Genomic DNA, 11714 nt, shown 5'->3' on the forward strand with positions numbered 1-11714 from the left:
AGGTTTTTTATTGCAGGTGTGGAAGAATTCATGCTCAGGGTCCATAGCTCTTCAGCATCAAGGTGAGCTGGTGCCAGGTACTCCATGCCTTTCTATTCAGAAAGGTGTCACTCACCAACAGCAGAGGTCACTTGACTGCAGGAAGACCCAGCTCTGCCCTGCAGCAGTAGTCATTTTCCCAAATTTTAAAACTTGGATGAGCAACACTGACTCCTTCAATGTATTAAATATCCTTTCTAATAGCTGATCCAATAACAAAATACTAGTGAATATTTCTCTCTCTGCAGCAGGCACAGGGAAATCTCAGCTACACCAAGGGTTGCTGAGATGGATGGAGCAGGAGAAGGATTGGTGCTCTCAGGTGGTGCAAGAGTGACATACACAGAGGTAGGAAGACAAACTCAAAACTTTATTTCTGCAATTAAGTAGAGAAAATCAAATGCAGTCAAGGCAAGCTCCACATGGTGCATTTCCCAACAGTCAGAGCAGTGGTGACTCCTGCTTGGAGCAGCTCCAAGGATGCAGCGAGGATGACAGCATCTGCAACAGGATAGAAGAGGAGTGTCAGGACTGAGATGTGCCTCACCACACTCTGTGTATTGCCCCAGTCCTCCCCCCTCCACCCTGCACAAGGTCCCCAGTGACATTTTGCTTCAGGACATGTCACTCTGGTCAACTGTCCATGGTCATTTCCCCACTGCAGCAAACTTGGTCCGGTGTCAAGATGTTGGCAGGAGAGGCTCTGGGAAGCCACCTGGCTGCATGTGACAGCAGCTTTATGGATGAGCACCACCATCCCTGGCTTACCAGAATATGCCAAGCTCCCTCCTGCGGTTGATGTCTCTCTTCATTTGGCAAACAGAGCAAACAGTGCACCACAGGGTGACACAGTAGTCAGAGCAAATGGACCCCTGTTAGGGAGAAACAGGTTAGGGAACAGAGGCTTCCCAGAGACCACGTTCCAGCCAAGAAAATGTTAATAACATTCAGGTCAAGTACTCTTTTCTTCTCAGCAGGCTGCAGTATCCTGAGTCAAAAACACTGAAGCCTTGGGCTGGCAAACCCCAGGAACCATGGAAAGGAAGGAAGGAGCCCTTTGTGCAGGCTGCAGATAGCTGCTTATCTTTTGACTTCTGAGGTTCAGACTGGGAAGAAAAATGCTTACAGGAACAGACAATGTAGGGAAAGTGAACTTGGGACCCTATGGTTTGCCCTTGGGATGGCAGCAACCACCTCCCCTGCAGGAAGAAACACCCTCACATATGCACTGTCAACCTTTCTCCCACACCTGATTATGGATCTTTATCCATGTAACCAGCTTCACCTATTCTTTATTCAGCCCACAGTTATCTCAATCAAAGCTCAAAGACGGAAGCAGCAGCTGAGGTGGGTACGAATGGGAAAAAAAGGGGGAGTGGAAATCACTGCTGTCCTGAGCCCCTCCCTCAAGCGCAGGGAGAAGGGCCTTGGGGGCACCCTGTCCTTCAGGCTGGCAGCAGCAGGGTGAGGGGGTAGGCTCACACTGACCGGGATGTTGTATCTGGTGCGGTACAGGGTCCTCATGGCCACGCTGGTCCCACACAGGCAGCACTCGTTCATGTCCCCAGCCACCTGGCAAGCCAGGCAGGGGAAGCAGAACATCCCGCAGCAGCCTGGCAGGGGAAGAAACACAGCACTGGCTGAGGCTCTGTCTGCCCGCCTGGCAGCACCGGAGCAGCTGGGAGAGCCAGGCTGCCTGGCTGCACAGTGGCACCACCGAGCCAAGCAGCAGGGGCAAGGAAGTGTGTCTGAGGCACTCACAGACGCCACAGTCGGAGCAGCAGTCCATCAGGCCTGTCTGCCACGTGCATCTCGAGACAGAAGACATGGCCCCGCCAAATTGTGGCTGGATCGTCACAACGGTTGGGACAGCCATTCCCAGGCCCTCTTCTGAAAGAGACATGAAACAAGATAGTCAGTGAAAAAACCGTGGTTGGTCTGAACCTCCGACCAAACTGGTGGCTACCACCCTTCAGCAGGCCTCCTTTTGCCCAGCTCCCTAGCTGCCACTGGAGGTGACAGAGCATAACCATATCTTGCCTGCATTTCTATCTGTTCAAGGTTTTTGCATTATCTGCCATTTTATCCAGCCTTCAAAATAGCATCAGGCCACTGATGTTCCCCACTCCACTCCATAAAGGCTTTGCTAGTGCTTAGACATGACTCATTCCCCTTGTGCTGAACTGGGCTGGGCAGTGAACCCAAGCTAAAAAGAGTGACTTGGGCATGTTGGACTTGGTGTATTTTACACAGCATGGGCACAGGGTATGTGGGAAGCACCTGTGGGCTCATTTCCTCATAGCAAAGCCAGGCTACACACAAGAGAGTAGTACAGAAAACTCGTATCTCCAGTTTCCTGATGGAGGGAGCCAGGAAAAGAGAAAATCAATGTCCAAAGTCTGAAACACTCTCCTTGCCTTTATGTGGTTAAGCAAGCAAGTAAACCTTGAAAACCAGTAAACCTCAGGTCTAAAATTGGAGCGGTGGCCGGTGGAAAGTAAAACGCAGGATGAAATGAAGAGGCGACCCTCAGTTTCTTCAGGGAGGGTGGTTTTATCGGTAGGGAAACATGGAGTTTTTCGGTGGAAGAAGCTGAGACCCCCGAGGCAGGGAAAGCCTCGGTTTTACAGAGGGTGGGAGGGGTGAAAGATAGCAAATCAGAGAAGGATACATTAAGGATTGGCATAATCGGAGAACCCATCAAACACAGTCGTGGGAGGGACCCTGGCCCCTAACCCAATCACCCGACACCCTGGCCCGAACTCTCTAGAAAAAGAGGCAGGGGTGTCGAGTGACAGGCAGGCTGCCAGGGGTGGGGAACAAGAAAGATAACCAAGACAACTGGGGAGGGGTTTGGGGATTGACACAAACTGGTAACAGGGCAGGACCTTCTGAGAGAACAATGGGGGGAAAACTGAACAAGCATAAAACACACCACAACATAAAATAATAATAATGATGATGATGATTATAATGATAGTAGTAAGAATAGCAACAAGAGCAATTTCTTTCTGCTTCTAATTCCCTAGCCAAGTAAAAAAGCACAAAGTTTTTCTAGGTAACAAGTCTAAGAAAGTTTGGGGTTGGGTGAGGTTCTCTGAGATAAGATAAACTGCCTGCTCACATTTGTTGAGGCTGCTTTTCTGTAAATTGAGTGGATTTATTTTATGTCTTAGAAACAGTAGTTTCACAAAGGCAGACCCACCCTACTGGGTGCTCAGCCTCCTCCTCCTCCTCCTCCTCCTCCTATTGCTTCTGAGCTCAGAAGCCAGAATAGAAACTGAAATGAAGGAGTGATGCTGGGGGAGGGGGAGCACCTTCTTTCCCGATCCTTTGGAGTAACACGTGCTTCTCCAGAAAGCCCACTCATGGCTTCAGCTGGCAGCACACACCAGTCTGCAAGCCCTGCAAGAGTGCAGCTGGGGGTAGTATCAGGTGTGTGTCCAGAGGGAAGTGCAACACCTCGGCCAACCCACAGCTTCCCTCTGCCTCCAACAGCAGTGCTATCCACACAAGTATTATTCACCTATTTTCTCCTCTCCTAGCTGCCAACAATAATGAAGAATTTGAAGCATAGCTGCTCTTGCCACCAACAGCACACCCCACTGAAGGGACAAGCAAGCACACGGAGAGAGCAGGTATCAAAAGCCATCAATATCCAAACTTCTGGTAGGGCAGCTCAGTCTAAACAGAGAGTACTGAGTACCAGTCAAATTCCTTCAACATATTTATGCAATTGTGTTAGCATCAGACAGCAGTAAGAAAAGGTAAACTCTCCATAATCCAGCTTTTGCACACAGCTTTTTAAAAGCCCCCCCCCCCCCCCAAGTAGGATTTGCCAGATAGTTTGATTTATATTTTGTGCTAAGCAGGAAAAAAGAAAAATAACCCCTGCTTTGACACTATTATCCCACTCTTCCCAGGCTAACAAGTTACTAATATTTCCATGCTTTTAGAGAACTTACCTGGTGAGCAGCCTTGCCTCCTCTCCCTGCACAAAGAGGCTGTAGCAAAGATGAAACTAAACTTACTCCCTCGGATGTTCTTATTGGCAGACAGCAGTATAAAACATACAATGAGTGGGAGGTAACTTGAAGGGGGAGGTCAGGAGCTGTACCCTGTCCTTACAACCACAGACTTCACAAGTGCAGAACACAGTGATTTATTTTTCCTTTTCCCAAGATTAGTTATTTCTTTTAAAAAAAAAAAAATGTTTGCATGTTTATGGTCTTATTCCCTTTGCCCACATGATGTTGCTGCTCAGGGAAGAGCAGTTCTGAATAATGTATTTTTATCAGAACAGACATATAGGTTTTCATTTCTTAGAAAACACATCCTGCATGGGGAGGCTTTCCATAATAATTAGGCTGATTCCCTAAGTGCTTGCCACAGGCCATGTAGCCCAGCCACTACAGTAAAATTAACTGAGCAATTACCATACACACATAAATTTCACTTCATAAGATACTAATATTACAGTTTCTACACTAACATGCCCCAAATACGTAACCACTCATGCCCCATGCAAGACAGTTTTGGATGCTCTTCCAAATTTTGTGGAGAATCTGTGGCACTAGGACAGCACTTTTTGTTTCCCAGCAGGATGCAGATAGCATGCAGAGATCCCAGAGAGGGTCTGGGTGGCTGTTTCTCGGGAGCAAGTCAAGTTCAATGCATCCCATGGGAAGTGCTGATTCCCTTCTCTCTTGCCCTCATGAAGAATGGGGAAAGGAGACGTTTGGGCTAAGCTTCAATATGGCAGCTTTGTCAACAGGCTGGGACTTAGGGGGCTTTATGTGAAGGCTTTTACCAGTAGTGCTGCTGAGAAAACGGGGAGATGTGCCTTGAAATGCTTCCCTTGGCTTCCAGCAGCTCCAAAGTTTAACTGTGTCTGTCCCTGCTTTACAATGGGGCTGCCTGGCCACTCCCTGGCTGGCTCATACACAGCTGGTGTTTTTTGTAAAAACATTGCAATAGGCTATGAAAACTGAGGTTTGCAAAAAGTTGTAAATCAGCAGATTCTCCCTAGAGGAGGAGATGCCTGACATCCCAGCGGCTGGCTGGATGAGGCTCATGGCCTAGGAGTCTGCTGGGGAGGAGGGAAACAGGAAGTTGAAATGCAGTCAGGTTTTTTAGGTGGTAAGAAGGAAAAGCTCAGAGAGACCTCAGAGCACCTCCCAGTACCTAAAGGGAGCTACAAGAGAGCTGGAGAGGGACTTTTCACAAGGTCATGTAGTGAGAGGGCAAGGGGGAATTGCTTTGAACTGGAGGAGGATAGGTTTAGTCTGTATTACGAAGAAATTCTTCATTGCTAGGGTGGTGAGGCATTGGAATAGGTTGCCCAGCAAAGCTGTGGATGCCCCATCCCTGGAAGTGTTCAAGGCCAGGTTGGATGGGGCTTTGAGTAACATGCTCTAGTGGAAAGCATTCCTGCCCACAGCATGGGATTTGAAACTAGATGATCTTTAAAGTCCCTTCCAAACCAAGCCATTCCATTTTTATTTCTAAGAAGACAATGGAAAAATTCCACTGAAATCAATACACACCAATTTAACATGTACTACAGTAAATGCAATACTGATGAACATTCAGGAGCACAGATTTAAAAAAATCTCCCTTAACACCTTTTTGCTTTCTCTGCAAAGGACAAAGTATGGATTACACAGTCTACCTCTGTACACAGTCTACCTCTGTATTTTATGGAGCAGAAACTCATCTATTCCAGTTTGGGCCACTCACACGTAAAAGTTTGTGCTTGTTCTCTGTACCACTTAAAACAAGTCCAACCTGCAGCTTCAAACATGACCACAAATGAGCAAAGCCACTTTCCCCCAGCATGCTGCCTTGAACTATTTACACAAACTAAGGTGTCTTCAGTGGTAAGAGGTGTGTTCATTCACAGAGGGTCCATGAATCCCACCGGTGTGCAGGTCAGGGGGCTGTCTGGCACAGGAGGGTGCCTGGGGGCCTCTCTCCAAAGCTCTGGTCCCACCAGTCCTTTCCAGAGACAGAGTTCTGTTTCAGACATGGAGCAGGTCTTCTGAATCAGAAACTTCACCTTTTTTCTAGATGTCTCCACAGCTTCAATGGAAGAACATGTTACCCACAAACCTTGCTCTCTTCCCACAGCATGAAATGGCTCAGGCAGAAGGGAAGTTCCTGCAATGGTAAAAGCTGCAGGAGAATGGAGCTGAGTAAGTGCAAGGGAAAAATTTCACAGCCCTTAGAAATATAGCTGAGGGTCAGTTGCACATCTCACCAACACTGAAGCCATTGCAGTTGGTGCAAGCAGAGAGCTGCTCCCATGTCTGCACATCCCTCATCTCTCCCATGCCAGAAACACTGCACACAGTGGGGAGAGTCTTGGGGGGCTGATCAGACAGGAAATGATGCTATGGCTGGGAGGGTGCAGTGCCATCTGGGCAAGGGGCCTGAACCCCTGTGCCACAGGCACCGAAACATAAAGTCCAGCACACAGTGAAGAGCTCACAGCCAGGGCCAAAGGATACCACCAGCTTCACAGCCACTCTTAGTCATAGCTGGTCAGACCTAAAAGTGGTTTCAAATCCCTCTACAATTGCAGGCTAGCACTAGCAATGGTTCATCACAAGAGGTTTCACACATCTTGTGTGAGAAAGACATCACAGATCTTCTGGCTGAGCTTCTGCTTCCTGTGGCTTGCTACTTTTTCATGCTTTCAGTGGTGCCACTCTTTCTCCAGGTCACTCAGACTTACAGGATAATGCTCTGTGGGAATCAAGCTTTACCTCAGGAGCTCACAAGGTAAAAAACAACTAAAGTAAAAATCAATCCTCTGGTTACAAACAGATCGGTCCAACTTATACATTTTGTATTCTGCTGCTTCATTAACTGCCTAAATCTCACCGAGTTGCACCTGCATGCAAGCAGAACTACCAGAGGGTGCAAGCGTGGATCTTCCTGTACCCATCCCCATCCCCATAGAATGGTGGGAAGCTGGAGAACCTCAGCAGTTCAGCTGCTCTTGGGTCAGCTCCAGAGGCTTTCTGGAGTAAGCTGACCCATGGCTAATTTCCAGCTTGGACATGTGCTCTTTGCCTTTTCTATGGCAGTTTTATCCCAAGCTGACAGCTTCCTCCAGAGCAGAGGACGATGGACCTTCCCTTCTGCTGTCCCTTGTGTCTGCCACACGTGGTGTCCTTGCTTTAACACCTGAGCAGGAGTGAAGTGAACAGCCACACAGGATGCATCATGAAGTTAATCCAGCATTAACCAAGGTATTAGCAAAAGGACATCCAACACACTTTGCAACGGTATTTGATGGGTGTATTTTTTTAATGTATTGATGTTATTTAGCAGAATAAATTGTACTGTAGATTAAAAAAGGCCTTTACTACTTAATAATAATGATGTTTCTTAAGACAGATGGGAGAAGGTATTGAGAGAGTTGAACCAGAGAGATGATGTGCAAGATGGGGAAGCTGTATGGCTCCACACCTGCTGCATGTACATGACCGCAAGTCCTCTTCAAAGGAGAGCTTTGCTTCTCTATGACAGTCTCATGACCCAACATTGCTCACCCTGATGGAAGGGTAGGTTATAACCTCTGATGGAAGCTCCCCAGCAGTTTAACCTCCATTTTTCTGACTTAACATGTCATAAATAAATCAGCACTCAGCAGCTCGAATTCTTGAAGGCAATTTTTTGCCTCTTGCTTCTCCTCCTGCCAGTGATTTCTCAAGCAAATCCCAAAGAGAGCAGATAACAACACTCACTGCCTCTGCACCTGCCACATGTGGATGGTTTCCCTGTGTGCATGTCCCAGGATGTCCCCTGGCAGCACAGCATCTCACAGCTGAGCTGAGACACGGGAAGGAGTGAGGGAACACTTCCCCCATCCTACCCAGCACATGAGAAAAAACCCACCAGCAGTCGTCCCCAGGTACTGCTAGCAGCGGCCCTGATGTGGAGATCATATTCATCAGAAAAAGACACAATAAGGGAAGGGACTGTGTAGATGCCAGAGTCCTGCTTGGGGTTGAGCAACCAAAAGTTTATCACCTGTCACCTGGGAGAGGAGGCATGCACTGCACACCAGACCTTCAGCCTGCCCTTTACCTTGCCAAGAGCAACCTCAACCCCACCGCTCCAGGGACAACTTGTGCATACATGGCCTTGGCTTTCTGCCCTGCGTTTTCCTCCCAACAAGGAGGGAGGCAGGAAACTCCCACCCCTAATCTAACAGATACAGTCAAAGTGACACTTAACTATGATCTGCCAAATCCTTCTTTTACTGCCTTGCTGCACCCACTGGGCGGTGTCATGCATGCAGAAGTGCAGGGGAAAAAGGGATCATGCCAACTCTAAGCAAATAAATTCAAGGTGCCTTCCAGCAAATGCTTAAAAGCACAACAATACTGCATGTTATGGCGTACATATGTCTGTGCTTTCCTCCATTTTCCTCTCAAGTACTTTTATTTCCATTTATACATATTCCCTGAAAAAGTGATTAATATCATGACAGAATTTGGGGAAAATAAGCTCTGATGAAGCTGAAAATCTGTTTGACAAATATTTGGCTGTGCTGCAGCATGAGAGGCAACAAAGATGCACACAGGATTTTCTACTAAGCAGCCACCTAAGTGGTGTGGTTTCACAGTGTTGAAGTGAACCTTGAACAGTGAACAGTGGTTTCACCAGTGTTGAAGTTTCTCTCCAAAGCAGTCCCCTGGTGTTTTGGATGTACTGCTGCTTGTGAGGTTGAGCACTGAACAGTAATAACTTGAAGATAAAATGATTCCACTTCAATATCAAATCACAGAAAAACATTTATGTTGGAAAATAACTCTAAGATCATTGATTCCAGCCACTAATGCAGCACTGTCATGTTCAGCACCATGTCCCCAAGCCCCACAACCTCACATTTTTTGAACACTTCCAGGGATGGTGATTCCACCACTTGCCTGTTCCCATGTGTGACTGCCATTTCAGTGAAGGAATTTATATCCAGTCTAAACCTCCCCTGGTGTAACTTGAGGCTGTTTCCTCTCCTCCTGTGACTTGTTACCTGGGAGACGAGACCAACTCCCACCTGGCCACAAGGTCCTTTCAGGGAATTGCAGAAAGTGAGATACTTTACATTCAGAGCTGAACTCTGTGAATGCTTTGACATCAGTGCAGGAAAAAAATAAGGTCCTGTGGAATGGGCAGGCCACCACTTTCCCCCACTGCCCTTACAAACTGTTACAGGCTTGGGTCTGTTCTTTATGTCATTGATACAACTTATTTTATATTAGGTATATTTTATTTATTTATTTTATTTTGTATGAGGTGTATTTCCTTGTTACTGTACCTGTCACAGACAAGCTCTGCAATTTGGAGGAACTGTGTTTTGCAGGCATAAGAAGTCAGGGGTGGCTTTGGATTTTGTTTTGCATTAGGATGGGAATTTCCACCCCAAAAATACAGCTGTATTGTAAGAAGCATTGAACTTGGCATGAACACTGTTCTTTTGTTGTTGGTTTTTTTTTTTCTGTTTCTTTGAAGTGTATTAGGCCTCTTTCTGCTTTATTCAGACAAAATCACTTCTGTACAGCTGCCTGGAAGTGGTATTTTTTTATGGTTTTTTTAAACACCACCATCCAGGCAAAGAAAAATGCTGTAAAACCAATGAAGTTTTTTTCTATTTCTTTTGTAATTCTTGTACTGCATCTAGCACACTGCAATGAAATTTGCTCTGGCCTTTTGCCTCCGTCACAAAATGCAGGAAGGCATTGCAGGAAAAGCAAAATCACCTCTTCAGTATACCAGGAGCTTCAGCTAGTACCTAAAGTTCTCATTATCCATGGCCAGCTAAGATGCACATTTTTTCTTGGCAGCTTTCTTTTGAAGCTCAGAGCCTCTCTCCTGGTATTTGCACTGTGAAGTGTTTAGAAATGAATTAATAACCCTCTGCTAGCTTTTGCCAAAGTGGAAATAGAAAAAGTGTTGTAGTGCATTTTTATACTTTGTAATACTTTGAGGTAGTTTTGTTTTGTATTCCCATATTTTTCCCAAATGGTTTATCCCAAACTGTACCCCCATCCCTTTACCTGTGTTATCCCTCTCCTGGGATGAGATCATCCCCAAACCCCCACCCTGGCTCTCTGTCAGTCACTCAGATCCCATCCATCCATCCAGAAGTTTTGGTCCAGGTCGTCGAGTGATTAGCCAGAGGCCAGGGGTCAGCCCCCCAAGCCTTGCCCCATACGCTGTCCTATATGTCTATCCCCCAGTACCCATGCCTTAGAGTCACTTATTGGTTGGTAAAATGTTATCTACTTTGGGTTTCCACCTCCCTTTAAATGTGACCTTGGCACATCTCCCGGGGCTCTCGGCAGGAGACCCCCGGAGGTGCAGGAGCTCCTTTGGGATCCTAATAAAACCTTGGATTAACCCCTGCTAAGAGTCGGCCCTTTCTCTTCTACCGATGTCTCTGGTGTCTCTTGTGCTGCACAGGTGGCAGCAGCACCCTCGGGGCACACACAGACAGTGTCTCCCTGCTGTCAGCCCAGGTGCCCTCAGTACCCTCGGGGCACACACAGAGAGTGTCTCCCTGCCAGCCCAGGTGCCCTCAGCACCCTTGGGGCACAGAGAGTGTCTCCCCCCAGCCCAGGTGCCCTCAGTACCCTCGGGGCACACACAGAGAGTGTCTCCCCCCAGCCCAGGTGCCCTCAGTACCCTCGGGGCACACACAGACAGTGTCTCCCTGCCAGCCCAGGTGCCCTCAGCACCCTCGGGGCACACACAGACAGTGTCTCCCTGCCAGCCCAGGTGCCCTCAGCACCCTCGGGGCACACACAGAGAGTGTCTCCCTGCTGCCAGCCCAGGTGCCCTCAGTACCCTCGGGGCACACACAGAGAGTGTCTCCCTGCCAGCCCAGGTGCCCTCAGCACCCTCGGGGCACACACAGAGAGTGTCTCCCTGCTGTCAGCCCAGGTGCCCTCAGCACCCTCGGGGCACACACAGACAGTGTCTCCCTGCCAGCCCAGGTGCCCTCAGCACCCTCGGGGCACACACAGACAGTGTCTCCCCGCTGTCGGCCATGTTGGGGCTGCTCCCCCCAGTGTCTGCCGACTCGGGACTGGCCCAGGGCTCCTGAGAGGCTCGCAGAGGGACCGAGACAAAAAGGAGTGCCTTTTTTTTCCAGATCATGTCACCCGTGGCTGGTGAGATGCCTGACCTACTGCCATGGTGTTGCCAGGCTCCCTAGCAGGCAGACCAGATGGCACAGGTACTCTGGCTGTTCACACAGCACAGCTCCTGCAGCACATATCTGGGAATAGAGGGAGGGAAAACCCTGACTTGCCCCATTAACAGCATTATTTTACCAAGAAATACTAATAGCAGAACTCAGGCAGAGTTTGCCTTGGCTGACCCTCCTCTGACAAGTCTTCTCCCTGGGAAAGGGGAGTGTGAGAGCTCCCAGGTGCCACTGTACAAAACAGGCTTCTAAAGCAAAGATCCAGCCCCACCCTGCAGGTTTCCAATGCCTTGGCTACCTCTCCCTTTATCCTTGCAGGAGATCCCTTACCACTATAGGGCTAATCCTGGACAAAGAGCTGGTGCTGCTTTGATATACCCTTCTACAAAGTGCAACACACAGGCAAAGGCTGATGTTGGTACTCAGCTTTCTGTTTCACTGAGCAGTGTTTCAG

The 11714-nt window shown here is 48.2% G+C and overlaps 1 protein-coding gene across 2 annotated transcripts; it reads right to left on the bottom strand.

The window, feature by feature from the left end:
* Positions 1–388: 388 nt before the first annotated feature.
* On the bottom strand, positions 389–4117 carry PLAC8 (placenta associated 8). 2 transcript variants are annotated; one of them, XM_054633260.2, is made up of 5 exons: positions 4005–4117; positions 1801–1929; positions 1528–1652; positions 808–911; positions 389–540 (listed from the first exon to the last, which is right to left on the bottom strand). In XM_054633260.2, coding segments are annotated over exons 2-5 (345 nt in total). In that variant the 5' UTR covers positions 1916–1929; positions 4005–4117; the 3' UTR covers positions 389–539. The 2 variants fall into 2 exon arrangements, with proteins under 2 accessions (XP_054489235.1, XP_054489233.1); XM_054633258.2 differs by lacking the exon at positions 389–540 and having other exon boundaries at positions 804–911.
* Positions 4118–11714: the final 7597 nt, after the last annotated feature.

This window comes from Agelaius phoeniceus, chromosome 4, assembly GCF_051311805.1.
Source record: "Agelaius phoeniceus isolate bAgePho1 chromosome 4, bAgePho1.hap1, whole genome shotgun sequence".
NCBI lineage: Eukaryota > Metazoa > Chordata > Aves > Passeriformes > Icteridae > Agelaius > Agelaius phoeniceus.

Bases quoted from the DNA above. Each gene is read 5' to 3' on its own strand.
- PLAC8 (XM_054633258.2), bottom strand. From the start codon at position 1,915: ATGGCTGTCCCAACCGTTGTGACGATCCAGCCACAATTTGGCGGGGCC. The intron at 1,653-1,800 runs GTGAGTGCCTCA...TTCCCCTGCCAG, and splicing joins CTGCTCCGACTGTGGCGTCT to GCTGCTGCGGGATGTTCTGC. The intron at 912-1,527 runs GTCAGTGTGAGC...TCTCCCTAACAG, and splicing joins GCACCAGATACAACATCCCG to GGGTCCATTTGCTCTGACTA.